Genomic DNA, 13,492 nt, shown 5'->3' with positions numbered 1-13,492 from the left:
AATGGTATATTATATTTTCAATTTCAGAGATCATGTAGTCAGCCTAATTACCAACATCACAGCCACTCCAACAACAAATCACAATGCATCGTTCTACAAATGGGTTTTAGAATCAAACCTGGATTTAATTATGGTATTTTCATTGACAACTTCTCAAAAAGAAAGTATAATGGATCTCATGAAACCCAGCCCATGTTTTTAACAGTTTTACATCAAGTATTGAGCAGCATCAGAAATGTATGCAGCTAGTTGGTAAGTTAGGGCATTGTTTCTTATTTAGAAGAGATGTTAACACAATAGTTCAGTAGCCATCTTTACAAGGAGAAAAAAAAGTATGACTATTCTGGGTAAACTTCAAGTGAAACGGGGGGAAAGAGGAAGAAGGTTTTGAAAATGTCACTATGGTTTTTGGCCATGTGTAATTCTCAGTCCAATACGGCAAGAGAAAAGAGAAATTTCTTCATCCCAAATGAAAATGCACAGCAAGGAAAAAAATAAATTCATAGTAGGCTTATGGCATGTCTTGGAAATCCATAAACCAAGAAACAGAAATAAGAGAAAGAAAAAGTCTTTAATATATGTTTGGAGGAAGAAAAGAAAAAGGACCTCCAATTTTCCAATTTTTCCAAACTTTGCCCACATTTATGGAACACAAGAAGAGATTTATTTTAATAATTCCACTATATTCAGAAAGTCTCACTTTTATGAAGTTTGTTGCTAAATTAAAACCTCTATTCATTTCCTTCTTCAAAGATGCATAAAAAATATACAGTATACACAACTCTAATAAATATGCTATGTTGATCATTTTAAAGAAAATAATAAAACAATATTGGATGGGTTTTTCTTTCCCATTTGCGACTTCGTGGTGACCCATGGATCTCTTTGAAATCTGGTAAGTCAATAAATGCACCTTTCCTAAAATTTTGAGATATATTTGGATGTTGCCTTGGAATCTTACAATCAGTTTCAAAACTGGTCAAGTACATAAAAAAGGGGGCATCCTTATGATTAGCACATGAGTGCACAAAGGCGGATGATAAATTTCCAGCACGTTGTCAAACTCACTCAAAACAATCAAACATTTCATTGAACCATTTACAACTATTGATTGTACACCAAACCTGACTTTATATTCTTCCTGTTTTAAATAGATGTGATATTTTACAAGGGCTTCACAAGTAAGAGATTGTGAATGTAAAGCAGTCCATTAATTTTATATAAGCTGTTTTATATACCTGTGGGCCTCTAATAACATTCAGCTACAAGGTTACAAGGAGACGAACAATTTTCGAAAGTTCAGTTGGAGAGGGTGGCATATATATATACGTAACTACAATTCTAGCTATCATGCCAGTAGTTCCTCTTTACCAAATTTGCTTTCATTCTATAGCTGAAAATACTGACATAAATAGGACAACAGTGCAGTGTCAGGTACCAGATTCCTATCAAGGAAATAGTACTGTCAAACCTAGGATGGAATTTCAAGGCCAACAGCTTACGAAAACAAAAGAATTTCCCACTAAAATTTTCCATGGAATTTTTCAAAGAGTAGATGTACAGATATATATCCAGTCTTGCTCTGCTCTGTGTGTATGCGTGTTTAACCAGTAAATGAAAAAGGCTCTTCTAAGCTAGGAAATTTTCTCCAAGCCCTTCTATCATAACTTTTCTGGCATAGCTTATCTTAGAGAAGAAAATCTGCGCCTCCTTCCTTTTAGTCTGTGACTTTCAATTTTATTAAAATTCCTGCCGGTTTGCAGTGTGACGTCTTTGTGTTAGCTCTGGAAGGCCCTGTTCCACTATGTGTAAATGTGTGCATTGTGATATGTTAGGGGCAGGGAGAGGCAGAAAAATGTAGGGCCTTGCAGTTGATTCCAGCTGGCTTTTTCTGCTCGGCTTCCTGTATCACACCACAACTTTGCCATGCTAAGCCTAGTGTACATTTCCAGTGAGTGCCTAGCCTGGCCTTTTATTCCACTAAGTGAGTACAAGCTAATAAATGTCTTTTTCACTTTATTGAGATTTCTCCTTAAAAAAGCATGACTGTGGGGTCTGGTCTCACAGAGATAATCTTTTAGACTTGAGAAAAGTAAATTAAAAGGACATTTCTGTTAATATCAAAGCAGGCTTATTACTTCAATATAAGCACTTCCTTAATTTTCCTCAGCGTGCTACATAAATATAAATAAAAAGGCTCTCCACTGGACGTATGTTACATATATCTCACAGAGTTTAATTATAAAGCCTCTAAAAATGAAGATGGCAGGAGGAAATGATGCCAGTAGATCATACAGCCCTGGTACTATGTTGGCTGGCTGTCTCAGTCCGCAAGGAAACAAAGACACTCAGGTTATCACAATACACCATGAAAGGCCAGGCTCTGAGGGAAAGGAAATCCAAGTGGAGAAGAGCATTACTATTACTTCAAGGCCTGGAAATCCACAATTTTCTATTTTATTCTCATTAATGTTATTACAAATGCAATTGAGGAGGAGTTAGTTTTATTTAAGTGCCACACCCTATCTTCTCTGCAGCAATTGATCTGCTGTAATAAGGGAGGGGCATGCCAGATGAAGGCCAAGCACTCAAAAATACACACAGAGAAACACACTCTAACATATACCTCAATTGACCCTAAGAACTATGGCATTGCAAGGAACAGTGAAGCCACCCGCACAGGAATACCAGTTTCCTCCCAGCAGCTGCCCACCAGGGATGTCAGGCAACTTCTAAGAGTGAGAAAGACTGCCAGAGAGTGCCGGCTGCAGACAGGAGGAGAAATGGGAAAACTCTGTGCAATCCAGCAGGCGGGACCCTGAACAGTTCAGTGACATCAGTGGGTGGAGGTGAGACCCATTCCCAGCCCCGGAAAACTGCAGCGGGCTGGCTTGCAGGCTAAAGGCCAGCTTCTCGCCTGGAGAAGGAAGAAGGCCCGTCTCACCCACGCCTTCGAGAATACCCTGGACGCGTTGCACCTAAACCTTCCCTACCCTTCCCTTCCTATCGAAATCTCGATCTCTCTTCACCTCCAGATTCGTTCTTTTCTCGAGAGCTTGACTTCCTCCAAGCTGGCTTCTCACACGGGTTGGTGGAGCACTAACTGCCAGACCTCTGTTCCTTTAATACTGCGGGGATTTGCAGAATCGGGTGCCCTGAAAGGACTGACTCTTACACTGAGGCGAGAGAAACGGACAGAACTTCCCGACCAACCTTCGCCTTTGACACAGAGAACCCCTAGCGCCAACGCTCGGTACTCTGGCTTATATCTGGACCAAATCAACGCTGTGACCGCCGCCAAGGAGGAGCTGAGCACACTTTAAGTGACCGCAGTGTCTGCTCTAGACTGCTCCGAGAGGCCCCGGGGGACTGTGGAACTGCAGCCGGAGCAAGGGACTGGGGGGAGGGGAAAGGGAGGAGGGACAATGGTTATGTATGAGTGTTTTGGGGATTGTCTGGGAGTTTGAGGGGTGGGGGTGGGGGGGTTGGTTGGTTGGTAGTTTTGCTAGGTAAATAAGGAGAACATCTCCCCACCCCACGCCGGGGCTAATAATGATAGATTCCGTGCTGCATCAGGCCCCGCGCCGGGAAGCCTAACCATGGAAAATAATGAGGCTGCATCCCCATTCATCTGCATTAAAGGCGAGCCAGGCACTTTCGATAGCAAATATATCGATTCCCTTGCCCGGGCCGTGGTTTGTACTGCTCGCCGTGAATAATTACTGCTCTTTTAGAAATTCATAATAATTAGGACTTCCCACCCCCCCAACCCGCGCGGCTTTTTAAAGGCGCCTGATCCTGGAGGGCGTCTTGGAGGCTCCAGCAGTGCCCCCGCTAGCGGGAGATAGGGCAGGGGTTTTACTCCCCATTTGGTTTTGCTCTTGCGAGAAAGTTGACTCCCTTCTCCGCATCTCAGTTTCCTTGTCTGTTAAACCATGCTTTTACATTGTTAAAGACGCTTACAGCTCTACATTACACAATTCATATTTCCGTTTGGGGGGAGGGGTAAGTTTAACGAACTGTGCGAGAGAATAGAGTCAGGAGAGGAGAAAGTGAGGGAAAGGATTCACCTCCCCTCAGGATAAACTCTGTGGCAATCACGTGACGCCGCAACCGGAGGTGGGGATCGGGTGCACTAGAGAGATTCTGACCGCAGGAAACACTGAGGACCTAAAGATCGGAGCTTAGTGCTCCCGAATGACTGGGGCAAGGGGGTCGTTACAGTCGCGATTGGGCAGTAGGGAGGTGTCTGCAGAAAGCGCCAACTCTACTTCCAGAAGGACGCAGACCGCGCCGCGGCGTGGGAGGGAAGCTGAGCTGCTGACCCCAGGCGGGGCGGAGCCTGTGGCGCTGTCCGTGGTTCTGAACAATCGGTCTGCGGGTCTAGACTTGCCAGGCCGCCGGCTACGCCCCGTTCATCTCGGTGCCCGCGACCTCTCCGAAGAACTGCTGCAGTCCTGCCTGCTGCCCCAGGAGCACCAAAGCTCAGCAGCGACGAAGAAAAGTTCCCTAGAAGCAACGCTTTGGTGTGACGGCTTGCGGTCCGGACACGAGAGAGCTGCACCTGTGTTTTCATAAACCAGTTGGGATTGCTCGAGGTCACTTGAGGCTGAAAGCAGAAAATAGAGCGCGCAGCTGTGACGGCGGTGACTGGGGAGCTTCCCCGGGCCCGGAACACTTTGTGGCTTCGGTCAGAGGACTGAGTTTCCGAGTCAAGGGTATGAAGCCCACGTAGAAGAAAGTTTCTTGCTCCTAACTGTTGAAGACCACTTGAAATGACCTTTAAAATCAATAGATGGGGAGCGGATCTGAGACGTCTATCGGGAGCCCGCCCTCACTCTCCGCTGGGGAGAGGGCGCCCAGCCTCTCTTTGCGCCCTTCGCCGCTGCCTCGGATCCTTCCCATCAGAATCCACTAAGGTGGCGGGGATGATGGGCTAGGTTCGGCCGGAGTCAGGTTTAACAGGGACGAGCAGAGCCCCCACGAGCCAGTTTCTAAGGAAACACTGGGTTTTTCTAAACAGCAATTTGTCTTATTGTAGGAGAGAGAAACAGCACAAGAAAAGCCTCTTGGTTCTTCATTCTCATGCAGATGAAGCGATGCGCTGTGGCTGCGGCCTGTGTATCCCCTCCTCATCGTATTTCCGGTTTGAAGAAGTAAAATACCCTCACTAATGTGGGAAGTAGGAGTGAGAGAAGGCTTTCGGCTAGCTGCGGCCAGAGAGGCACGTGCTGCACTCCTGCTGCTCCTGGGACCCCACTGCGCACACTATCCCAATGCCCGGGCTCCAGTCGCCACCTCGCTTTCCACCATCCGGAGCCCTCACTAGACGCCTAAGGAACTTTCCGTACAAAGGGCACCCGGGCAAGTGAATTCTCTCCGCCCCACACACTCCTGCCAGCCTCACCTCCATATCAAACAAAATATACTAGGGAAAGCTATTTACAGAGGAGGTAATTAGGTTTTCAGCCCGCAGCAGAAGCGTGGCGCGCCCATCAGAAGTTTAAACAACAGCCAGTAACCGGCAAACTTGCAAAATGCGCAAACGCGCTGCCGGGCGCGCGGAGGGGCATGAAGAAGCCGCCAATATATATCATCTCAATAAAAAGCCGCTCTTGGAAAGCTTGCATAGTAATTGAGATGGGCGCTCTTTTCTGATCTGGGTTGGCATTTCCTCATCTCGAGCTGACAGAGCCAACTCAGGAAATTGCTGGTAATATTCATCTGGGGAGCACTTTCATTAAACGTAATTCATTCGACTTTCACAATAAATTGAGTGACATCCTTACAGCGGAACCTTTTTATCCTTGATTAAGTGCTTGCCAAGCTTTGGTTTCCCACTTTATTGTCACATTCCTTCAAGCAGAGTCGTCAACATGCCAATCTGCAGCAGAAAAATGCGAGCGCCGTGTTTACCAAGCTCCGGGAGGGGTTAGTGCTGACAAGGAGAAAAAGAGCTGGTCGAGAGCTTGAGTATCGGATAAATCAAGACCGCAGCTTCCTGCAAACACGCGGCGGGACCAGACGAGTGGTTGCTCGGAGAATGCAGAGGAAGGCGAGAGAGCAGACCCGCCCAGCCGCCCGGCTGCTCCGGGAGGCCGCTGACCCGACGGCAGCCGGCCGGCGGCCTCGCCCGCCTCTCTCTATTAGTTAAAATGGAGAAGACTGTTAAGGTCTTAGAAGGAGATCTGAAGCTCCTAAAGGACGTGGTCGCTTTAAGGGAACTCTTCTGAATCGAAGCAAAGCTAGGCTCTTTCTTTTAAGAAAATAAAACCAGTAAGAATTCACATTTCCTAACTCGCCACTTGAGAGCAGGCAAACTTTCAGAGCTTCCATCGGCTTTCTTTATGGGTGGAGAAGTGCAAGCAGAGTGTTATTCCTCATTCCCAGGATTCCCTTTTGACACAATATTAGCGCCGCGACAGCCAGACTCACTGAGGGCTCTTCAGACCCGGAAATTCTAAGCGAGGCTGGCAAACACCTGGGTATTTCAGGACTGGGCGAAAGGGGCAAGGCATCCCTTTGCCAATTGGTGGCCCCTTCTCCCCCGTCCCCTATAAAATCAAAGAAGCCCAAGACAGAAAATTGCTTATTTGAAAAAGCAATATCCAAATGCTTTCATCACTCAAATGCCCTTTTGAAAATATTGTCGACGGTGGTTATTACCCGGACAATGCTGTCAATTTCTGTAGTCTGCAGAAAATCGTTCCTCAGCTAGAAAAGTAGGACATTGGGCACCTATCTCAAAAAAATCAACCAATTTCCCTGCCACCCGATATATTTTTCACCCAGACAACACTTTCATTAAAGAGGAAATAGCCGTCAACAATTCAAAGCCAAATAGAAATCAACTTCACACAAAGAGGAGCCACGAACTTAATGGCTTTCTGGGAAAATACTGCTGAGAAAGTTGGAGCAATTCTGGTTCTCTCCTTCTAATACTGAAGGCAGTTTCCCCAAAACTATCACTAGAAGGCCCCAGACCACGGTAATCCTCCGGGAAGCAACGCAGAAGGGCGTCTGCCAAAGTGCTTCCCTCACAGCCGGGAACGGATGTTCTGGTCAGTGGAGAGTTAAACATTTCAGGGAAATGCCTGGAATAGCAGCAACTTCTCCTCTCACAGAGCCCTGGAATAGTCTTGGGACAAATGAGTTCTCATTTGTGCTGCTGGAGCATAGATCCCTCCAAAACTCTAGGTTTAATCTTCTATCAGGGAGGCTGTTCTGGGATAGAAGAATCGGGAAATGTGGTAGGGTTGGGGAACTTTTAGTACTGCATCCAAGAACTGGCCTTAATAAAGAACACTGAATAGCCACTGTTAGTTAAATTAATGTGCTTTTCTTTTCAGGAATAAACTCAAACTGATTAAAATTTTCAGTGGGCAGCAGGCTTAATTTTCAAAAGATGAGAAGTACACACACCTAGGCCACAGGATAGACATTGGTGGTCTCTCTCCTGCTGCTTTTCCCTCAGCTTCCACATTTCTTAACAGCCACCTTCATGATGAGTGGAATTCACGCAAAGGGTCTGGCTACCAACAGTGTAGAGGTAGTAATCCATGAATATATTAATCACTCTTTAATCTCAAACAATTGGTGTGGAATTCACATTTTAAAGACACCCTAAATTCGAGGGAATAGATGACTCAAAATGTTACTTAAGCACAAAGTGTAGAAAGAATTTTCCATTCATGTCCATATTGGTTTAAAAAGCAACTAGATTATTAGCAATTTTAATTCTTAGCCGAATTGGTGGGAACTATAATGGAGGATGAGGGGCCTCTTCTCGTTAAAATAGTACTTTAGATGCATGACTGATCACCATAACATCATTTAATCCCTTGTCAGCTTCTCTGGACTCAATTTCTGAGGAGCTTTTTGTTGATGTGCCCCAGAAGCAGACATTAGATTCAATTCTCAACTCTGAAAATTGCCACAGGTGAACCCCAAACAGGATGCCTCAGCTTTCTGCTGAAAGGTGCTCTCCGTGTGTGCAGTGGCCTATCCCTCAGCTTGATCCACTGAGAATAACTCAATTTCAGACTCCCACTTTTCAGAGCCAGAAACCACCATTCCCTAGTTTATCCAGTGTATGCTTCAACTCAGTTAAAAAGCTGTATTTCTGTTACCCCATTATACCATACTGAAAATATCCTGGAGTTTGTCCAAAACTGACAGGAGAATAAAGATTTCAAGACTTTTTTATTTTTAACAGGTATTGTTAAGCCATAGATTCTTCTCCTGCTGAATTCAGACTTTTAAATCTATAATACACAACATTCAGTAAACAAATTTCTTTGCCTTTATTTTTAAAAAATGGTTTCCTGTCTCCCTACGTTCATGAGTAGAGTTAGCCCTGAGTTGATTTTTGAGTGTTTTAACTAATATGCTTCAAAAGGTAACTTTGCAGACACATTTCTAAATAACTTCCCATTGCAGTGTTAAAATAAGCTTCTAGTTTGCAATAGGACAGACCTATCTCTCAATAAACACAAGTAGCCTCAAAATCCTCAACCTAGTACAGACATTCAAAGAACCCTGGGCCAATAAACATACTTTGAAAACATTCATGAATACAGGCTTAAGTATGGAGCATTCATCTGCTGGATAGAGAAGCTTTTCATTAAAAATTCCTCCCAAATTAGGGAGTACTTAGGGCATTTCTCTATAAGCAGAAGCCTATTTTTTTTTAACATAGGAGATACCTAAACAAATCTTTCTCCCTGGACCTAATGTGGTGATTACACCTTGGGAAACATAACTGGGATTCCAGGGGCTTAAGGGAAAGGTGCACTGTGGTATCAGCTAGGAGACAATGTGTAAATAGAGCACCCTTGTCACCTCACTTGTGGTGTGAGCTTAGAAAGGCAAAAAAATTACTCATTAAGCTCCTCCCTGGCTTATGTCAATTCAAGGGGGGGAAAAAAATAAAGTGATGCTTTTGCCACTTCTACCTCCTTGGAGCATAACTTTAAGCAGCTCCTGACAACCTGCATGCATCTATTGCAGTTCCTTACAAAGGTCTGGGATGTTCTGCTATAAATGAATGATAAATTCAGTTACTGTATCTGGTGTTTAATAAAATAGATGGAGAAAGAAGTCTTGGCCACTTCTTGGTCTGTCTCATTGCCCTGGAGCTTTCATCAAGGCTCTCTCCTTCTTTACTCTCCTAAAACCAACCTGTCCTGACTGCCCAATACACCCTGTTAAATTCATTTCCATGGTAAGAGTCAGCTTCCTGCTGCTCCATGGAAATAGCTCACGATTCTGCTGCAAATAACCACGGGATTACAATCTCTGGAAATACTGCCTTGGGTCACAGCCACCAGCCTTTTGTTTTTGTGGTGCGTGTGGCTTCTAATCCCCGACACACAAAACAACTTTAGATCGGAGAAAAAAGAATGGACCTCTAAATCGCCTTCTCTATTTTATTGTTCACATTTCGTATTGTTTTGAGTGAAATTGAAAAAATTGTCTCCTTTCCCTGTGTTGCCAAAAGGCATTCAGGTAATGAAGTCTGTAACTAAACGGTAATTGAATCAGCATAATTTGCACACTGAATGGTTTTCAAATGCTCCCAGTTTACAATTAAAGGAGAATTAATGCGCTTGTTGTTGAGAACGCAGCGCATTAGAATAAATCCAGCACTGTTGTTGTAATGAGTGGAAAACGGTTTAACTGCCAACAAACACATTTAAAATTTAACACAAGGTATTGATTTCACTTCTGTTTTTGATAGATTATTTTCCAGACTATCGAAATACTTGCTCCAAGCAATAAACTGCACCACAGCCGCGAGCCTTCACCGTGTGTGTGAGCACGGTCCAAGGACGTAAGGACAGTCCTGAGGTTCAGGTCATGCGTAAAGGTGCGCAAAGGAGAGGGGCGGGAGGGTCTCCATGGTCGATGGAATCGTTACTATTCCCCCTCTGTAGCTTTCACTTTGAAGCCCTCCCCCCCCCCCCCCCCGCCTCTTTCAATAAACAATTTCTATATTTCCTCTGGCCAAACTTTCTGCCCTCTGTTTCTGGGCTCTCAATGTCAGTGGGTTTACTGGACACAGGTGGGGGCAAGAAAAACTGAAGATGAGAAATAGGAAGGACGCTTTTTGCATTCTGTCTGCGTTCCAGGCGGGGAAGGCACAGACTTGGGTGAGAGAATCAGAAAGGCTGTTCTTTTGGATTGGCTGCCCAGGCTTTCACCTGTTTACCCCAAGGTGTCCTGTGGGCGAGGACACTGACGCGCAGCGCCCTCTGGCGTCCACGGTTGCCATGGTCGGGCGATAAAGGTGCAAAGACAGGCAACACCGAGGGTTCGTGGATTGAAGCAGAAACCCCTTAAATACACACACCCTCACACACATATGCGCACACACACGTATACACACACACTCACTAACATACACAGAGTTCACACAACTAGCAGCTCTGCAGTCACATGCACCAGGGCAACGGCTGGAAAACGCTCTCAATTGCAGGGACAGCAACTCTTTTGCTACCAGACTTGTGGGTTCTGAAGCCCTGAGGATTGAGGGACGGCAACGCCCCCGCCCCATCCCGTTTATCCAGCCCCGTCAGAGAGCTCAGACCGCCCAGCGTTCCTCGCCCCTAGTCAGAACACACGGAGCCCTCAGGGCGCTTCTGGGGCCCAGAGATGGGATATGGGATCGGTGCACTGAGCACAACTTCTCCAGCTGGGTACTAGTGTCCCTGGCCCTCCCTGAAGCCAGACCCGAAAGATGGCACTCTACGTCTTGGCTCTGCGTGGTGCCCACAGCTACCAATCCATCCCCGCCACAATAAAGCGCTTCGCCCCCACCCCCAGTTCCAACAGAGTGCAAAGTCCAGACTCCCAAAAACTCAGCTCTAGGAGGACTCAGACGGTGGCTTTGGTTAGCATTCTCTCCCTGAGGACAAGGTCTGTCATTCCTTAATAAGGGGCTAGGCATTGGAACTGGGGTTCAGTTATTTGATGGAAAGGAGAGATTGGGAGGATAGGGAGGAGGAGCTGCTACATATTTGCTGAAGCATCTCTGATCAAACTATCCGATATCTTGTGGTGCTCCTATCTGATAAACTTGTCCCGCCTGAACCCTACAAGTCGAACAAAGTTACCTGCACTTCTTTATGTGCCATACTCCAAACTGGGAGGCTAGGTGGGTGGGTTCACTTTCAAAGTCACAGACCTGGACAGATTCGTTCTCCCCACTCTACTCTTCCATTTCCTTTCGTCTAAACTCCGTGGATGAACTAATGAGAGGTCCACATCTTCTACCCCTTCTCTTTGCCCTCTCCACCCATAGAGCATCCAGTCCCCCTATCTCCTCGGTTTCTGGGTGTCTAGGGCGCCCTAGACCCTGTTCAGAATCAGGCGCAGAAGAGGGGGACTGGAGCGAGAAATGTAGATGGGAACCCCGGAAAATCCCGCAGGGATCCAGAGACCAGCTTGCCAAAGTTGTTCCAACACAGTCGCTAGGAACGCTGCTCTCGCTGAAGTGGCGGTCTCACCCCACTCCCGCGCGCCCGCAGTTGCCTGGTCTAGCGGCCAGGGTGGGATTGCGGGGGCACCGGATCCGCAGCGACTTACCAAGTAGACGGTGGGCTGCAGGAGGAGAAGCACGTACCAGCACGCAGCCTGCATCCTCCCGCGTCTCAAACTTCCTCGGCGGTGCCTTCGCTGAGTCTTTGTTCCTTCAAAAACATAGATCCACCTGACATCCACTTTACAGAACAAGGAGCGCTCTCAGCAGCCTAGATACAAATGAAATTAGACATCCCATGACCACGCGGGCAAGGTTACATTTGGCGACCAAGCAGGGAAAGAGGGTCGTGGCGGGGAGGGGTGGACCAAAAAACCCGGGGGAGGGAGGTAGGAAAAATTGAAAAACGAGTAAATCCAGCGCCTGAAACCAGCGAGCGCGCGGTCCACAGGCAGGCGGGCGAAAGGGTGGGAGGATGAGGGGCTCCTTGCGCCCTGCGCTCCTCCAGTGAGAGTTCCCGTGCGGTGGAGACAAGAGGTGGCGGGGCACACAGAGCCGCGTGCAGGCTGGTTCGGAGCCCAAGCGTCTCTGGCGGCGAAACCTGCCCTAATGCTTAATGGCCGAGCGGCTCGGACTAAAGGCGGCGGCTGGTTCTTCGCCAGCCTTGGCAGCGCTCACACACGTACACACCAGCAGTGAGAGATGTAGAGAGAAAGAGAGAGGCAGAGCGAGCGAGAGAGACTGAGCGAGGGGGGCGCGGGAAGAGGAAGGGGTAGGTAGAACTGACCAGGATTAGGTGCTGGGTGTCTCCACAGGTTCGGTGGGGTGGGGGTAGGGAAAGGGAATGCAATTTGCATACAGGAAAGCGGGCTCAGTTTACCCATTTGAGGCCCCTGCACATACAGAGATACAGGAGCTTACACGCACATCTCCGTCACTACTTTTTTTCCGATCCAAGGGGCACAGCCAGTCGCTAACTTCTAGAGTGAAAGCCTGCCCGGGTCTGTGAGGGTCACCCTCCAGGCGCACTCTGTCCCCCAAGCAGTGGCCCTACCTGCCGCCCCTTCATGGTGCCGCGCCACTCGACCCTAAAGTATCCCCTCTGGGACTGTGGAAGAAAAGGGTACGCACCGCACAGGACAGGAGGCGAATCCGGCGAGCAGGGATGGCTTTGGGCAGGCTCCATGGAGGAGCTACTAGGGCCTGGTGTCTCCGGCGCCCCGAACATGCCCTCCCTGGCGCTTCGTCTCCATACTCGGGTGCAGACAGGTCCCGCGGCCTCGTCCAGCCTCGGTAGTCGGCGTCCCAGTGACCAGGTCGCGCTCAGTATTGGTTCCGTGGAAGTCTAAGCTTGGCACAGTTGAATACACGGTGCAGGAAACTTAAGAGGCAAGAGAGGGAGGGGGAAGTAGAGGAGGAAAGAGAGGAAGAGAGAAAGGGAGGGAGAGAGGCAAATGCACCGGGCTACTGCGCCGGATGGACTGGGACTGCCAGCGCTGGCACAGAGAAGAGCAGTCCAGGGCTCCCAGCTTCCCGAGGCCGCGGAAGGATGGTAGAAATGACTTAAGGGGAGGAGACTGGGCAAGTCCTCCAGTGAACTTGAGAGATAAGACACTGGCCTTTCGGAAGGAAAACGCCACGAGGCAGTCGTAGGCAGTCCGAGTTTCTGAGAGAGGGGTGGGGTGGCGAGAACCTGGAGGCTCCTGGCGCACGGAGCAGCTGTTTCTCTACCCGAGACACTGGGAAGCCCGGGAGCCACTCCGGAGCGGAGTCGCAGGCGCTGTCCGTGGTCCTGCCCCGCCACTGGGGGACGCTCTGGAGTTGGCAGCGCTGACCCTGTGGGGCTTTCTCCTCAGGTCCGCCGCTCGGCACGCCTACCTTCCCGACACCGGCAATTACATTGGCACGTGGGTGAAGGACTCCTCAGAGACTAATTAACACCCCATGTAAATAGCTCCCGCTCCCAGGCTCCTGCGGTGTCTCTGGTGGCCGCAGCGCCCCCTCCCAGGAGGT

General features: G+C 48.1%; 1 protein-coding gene across 2 annotated transcripts in view; it reads right to left on the bottom strand.

Annotated features, from left to right (window-relative positions):
• The window catches only part of NXPH1 (neurexophilin 1), a 279,193-nt gene extending 265,926 nt beyond the window's left edge, over positions 1 to 13,267 (bottom strand). Inside the window, exons 1-2 of one of the 2 annotated variants that reach the window (XM_014854403.3) lie at positions 12,611 to 13,267; positions 11,587 to 11,750 (exon numbers count right to left, since the gene is read on the bottom strand). In XM_014854403.3, coding sequence (XP_014709889.1) covers positions 11,587 to 11,640 — 54 coding nt within the window. In that variant the 5' untranslated portion in view covers positions 11,641 to 11,750; positions 12,611 to 13,267. Of the gene's footprint in view, positions 1 to 11,586; positions 11,751 to 12,610 lie in introns of those variants that run through there. The other variant, XM_070509154.1, reaches the window with a different exon arrangement.
• Between the last annotated feature and the right edge of the window lie 225 nt (positions 13,268 to 13,492).

The sequence above is a fragment of the Equus asinus genome, chromosome 1 (genome assembly GCF_041296235.1).
Source record: "Equus asinus isolate D_3611 breed Donkey chromosome 1, EquAss-T2T_v2, whole genome shotgun sequence".
Taxonomy (NCBI): domain Eukaryota; kingdom Metazoa; phylum Chordata; class Mammalia; order Perissodactyla; family Equidae; genus Equus; species Equus asinus.
The sequence above is the reverse complement of the archived record's forward strand: the minus strand, read 5'-3'. Positions and strand labels throughout refer to the sequence as shown.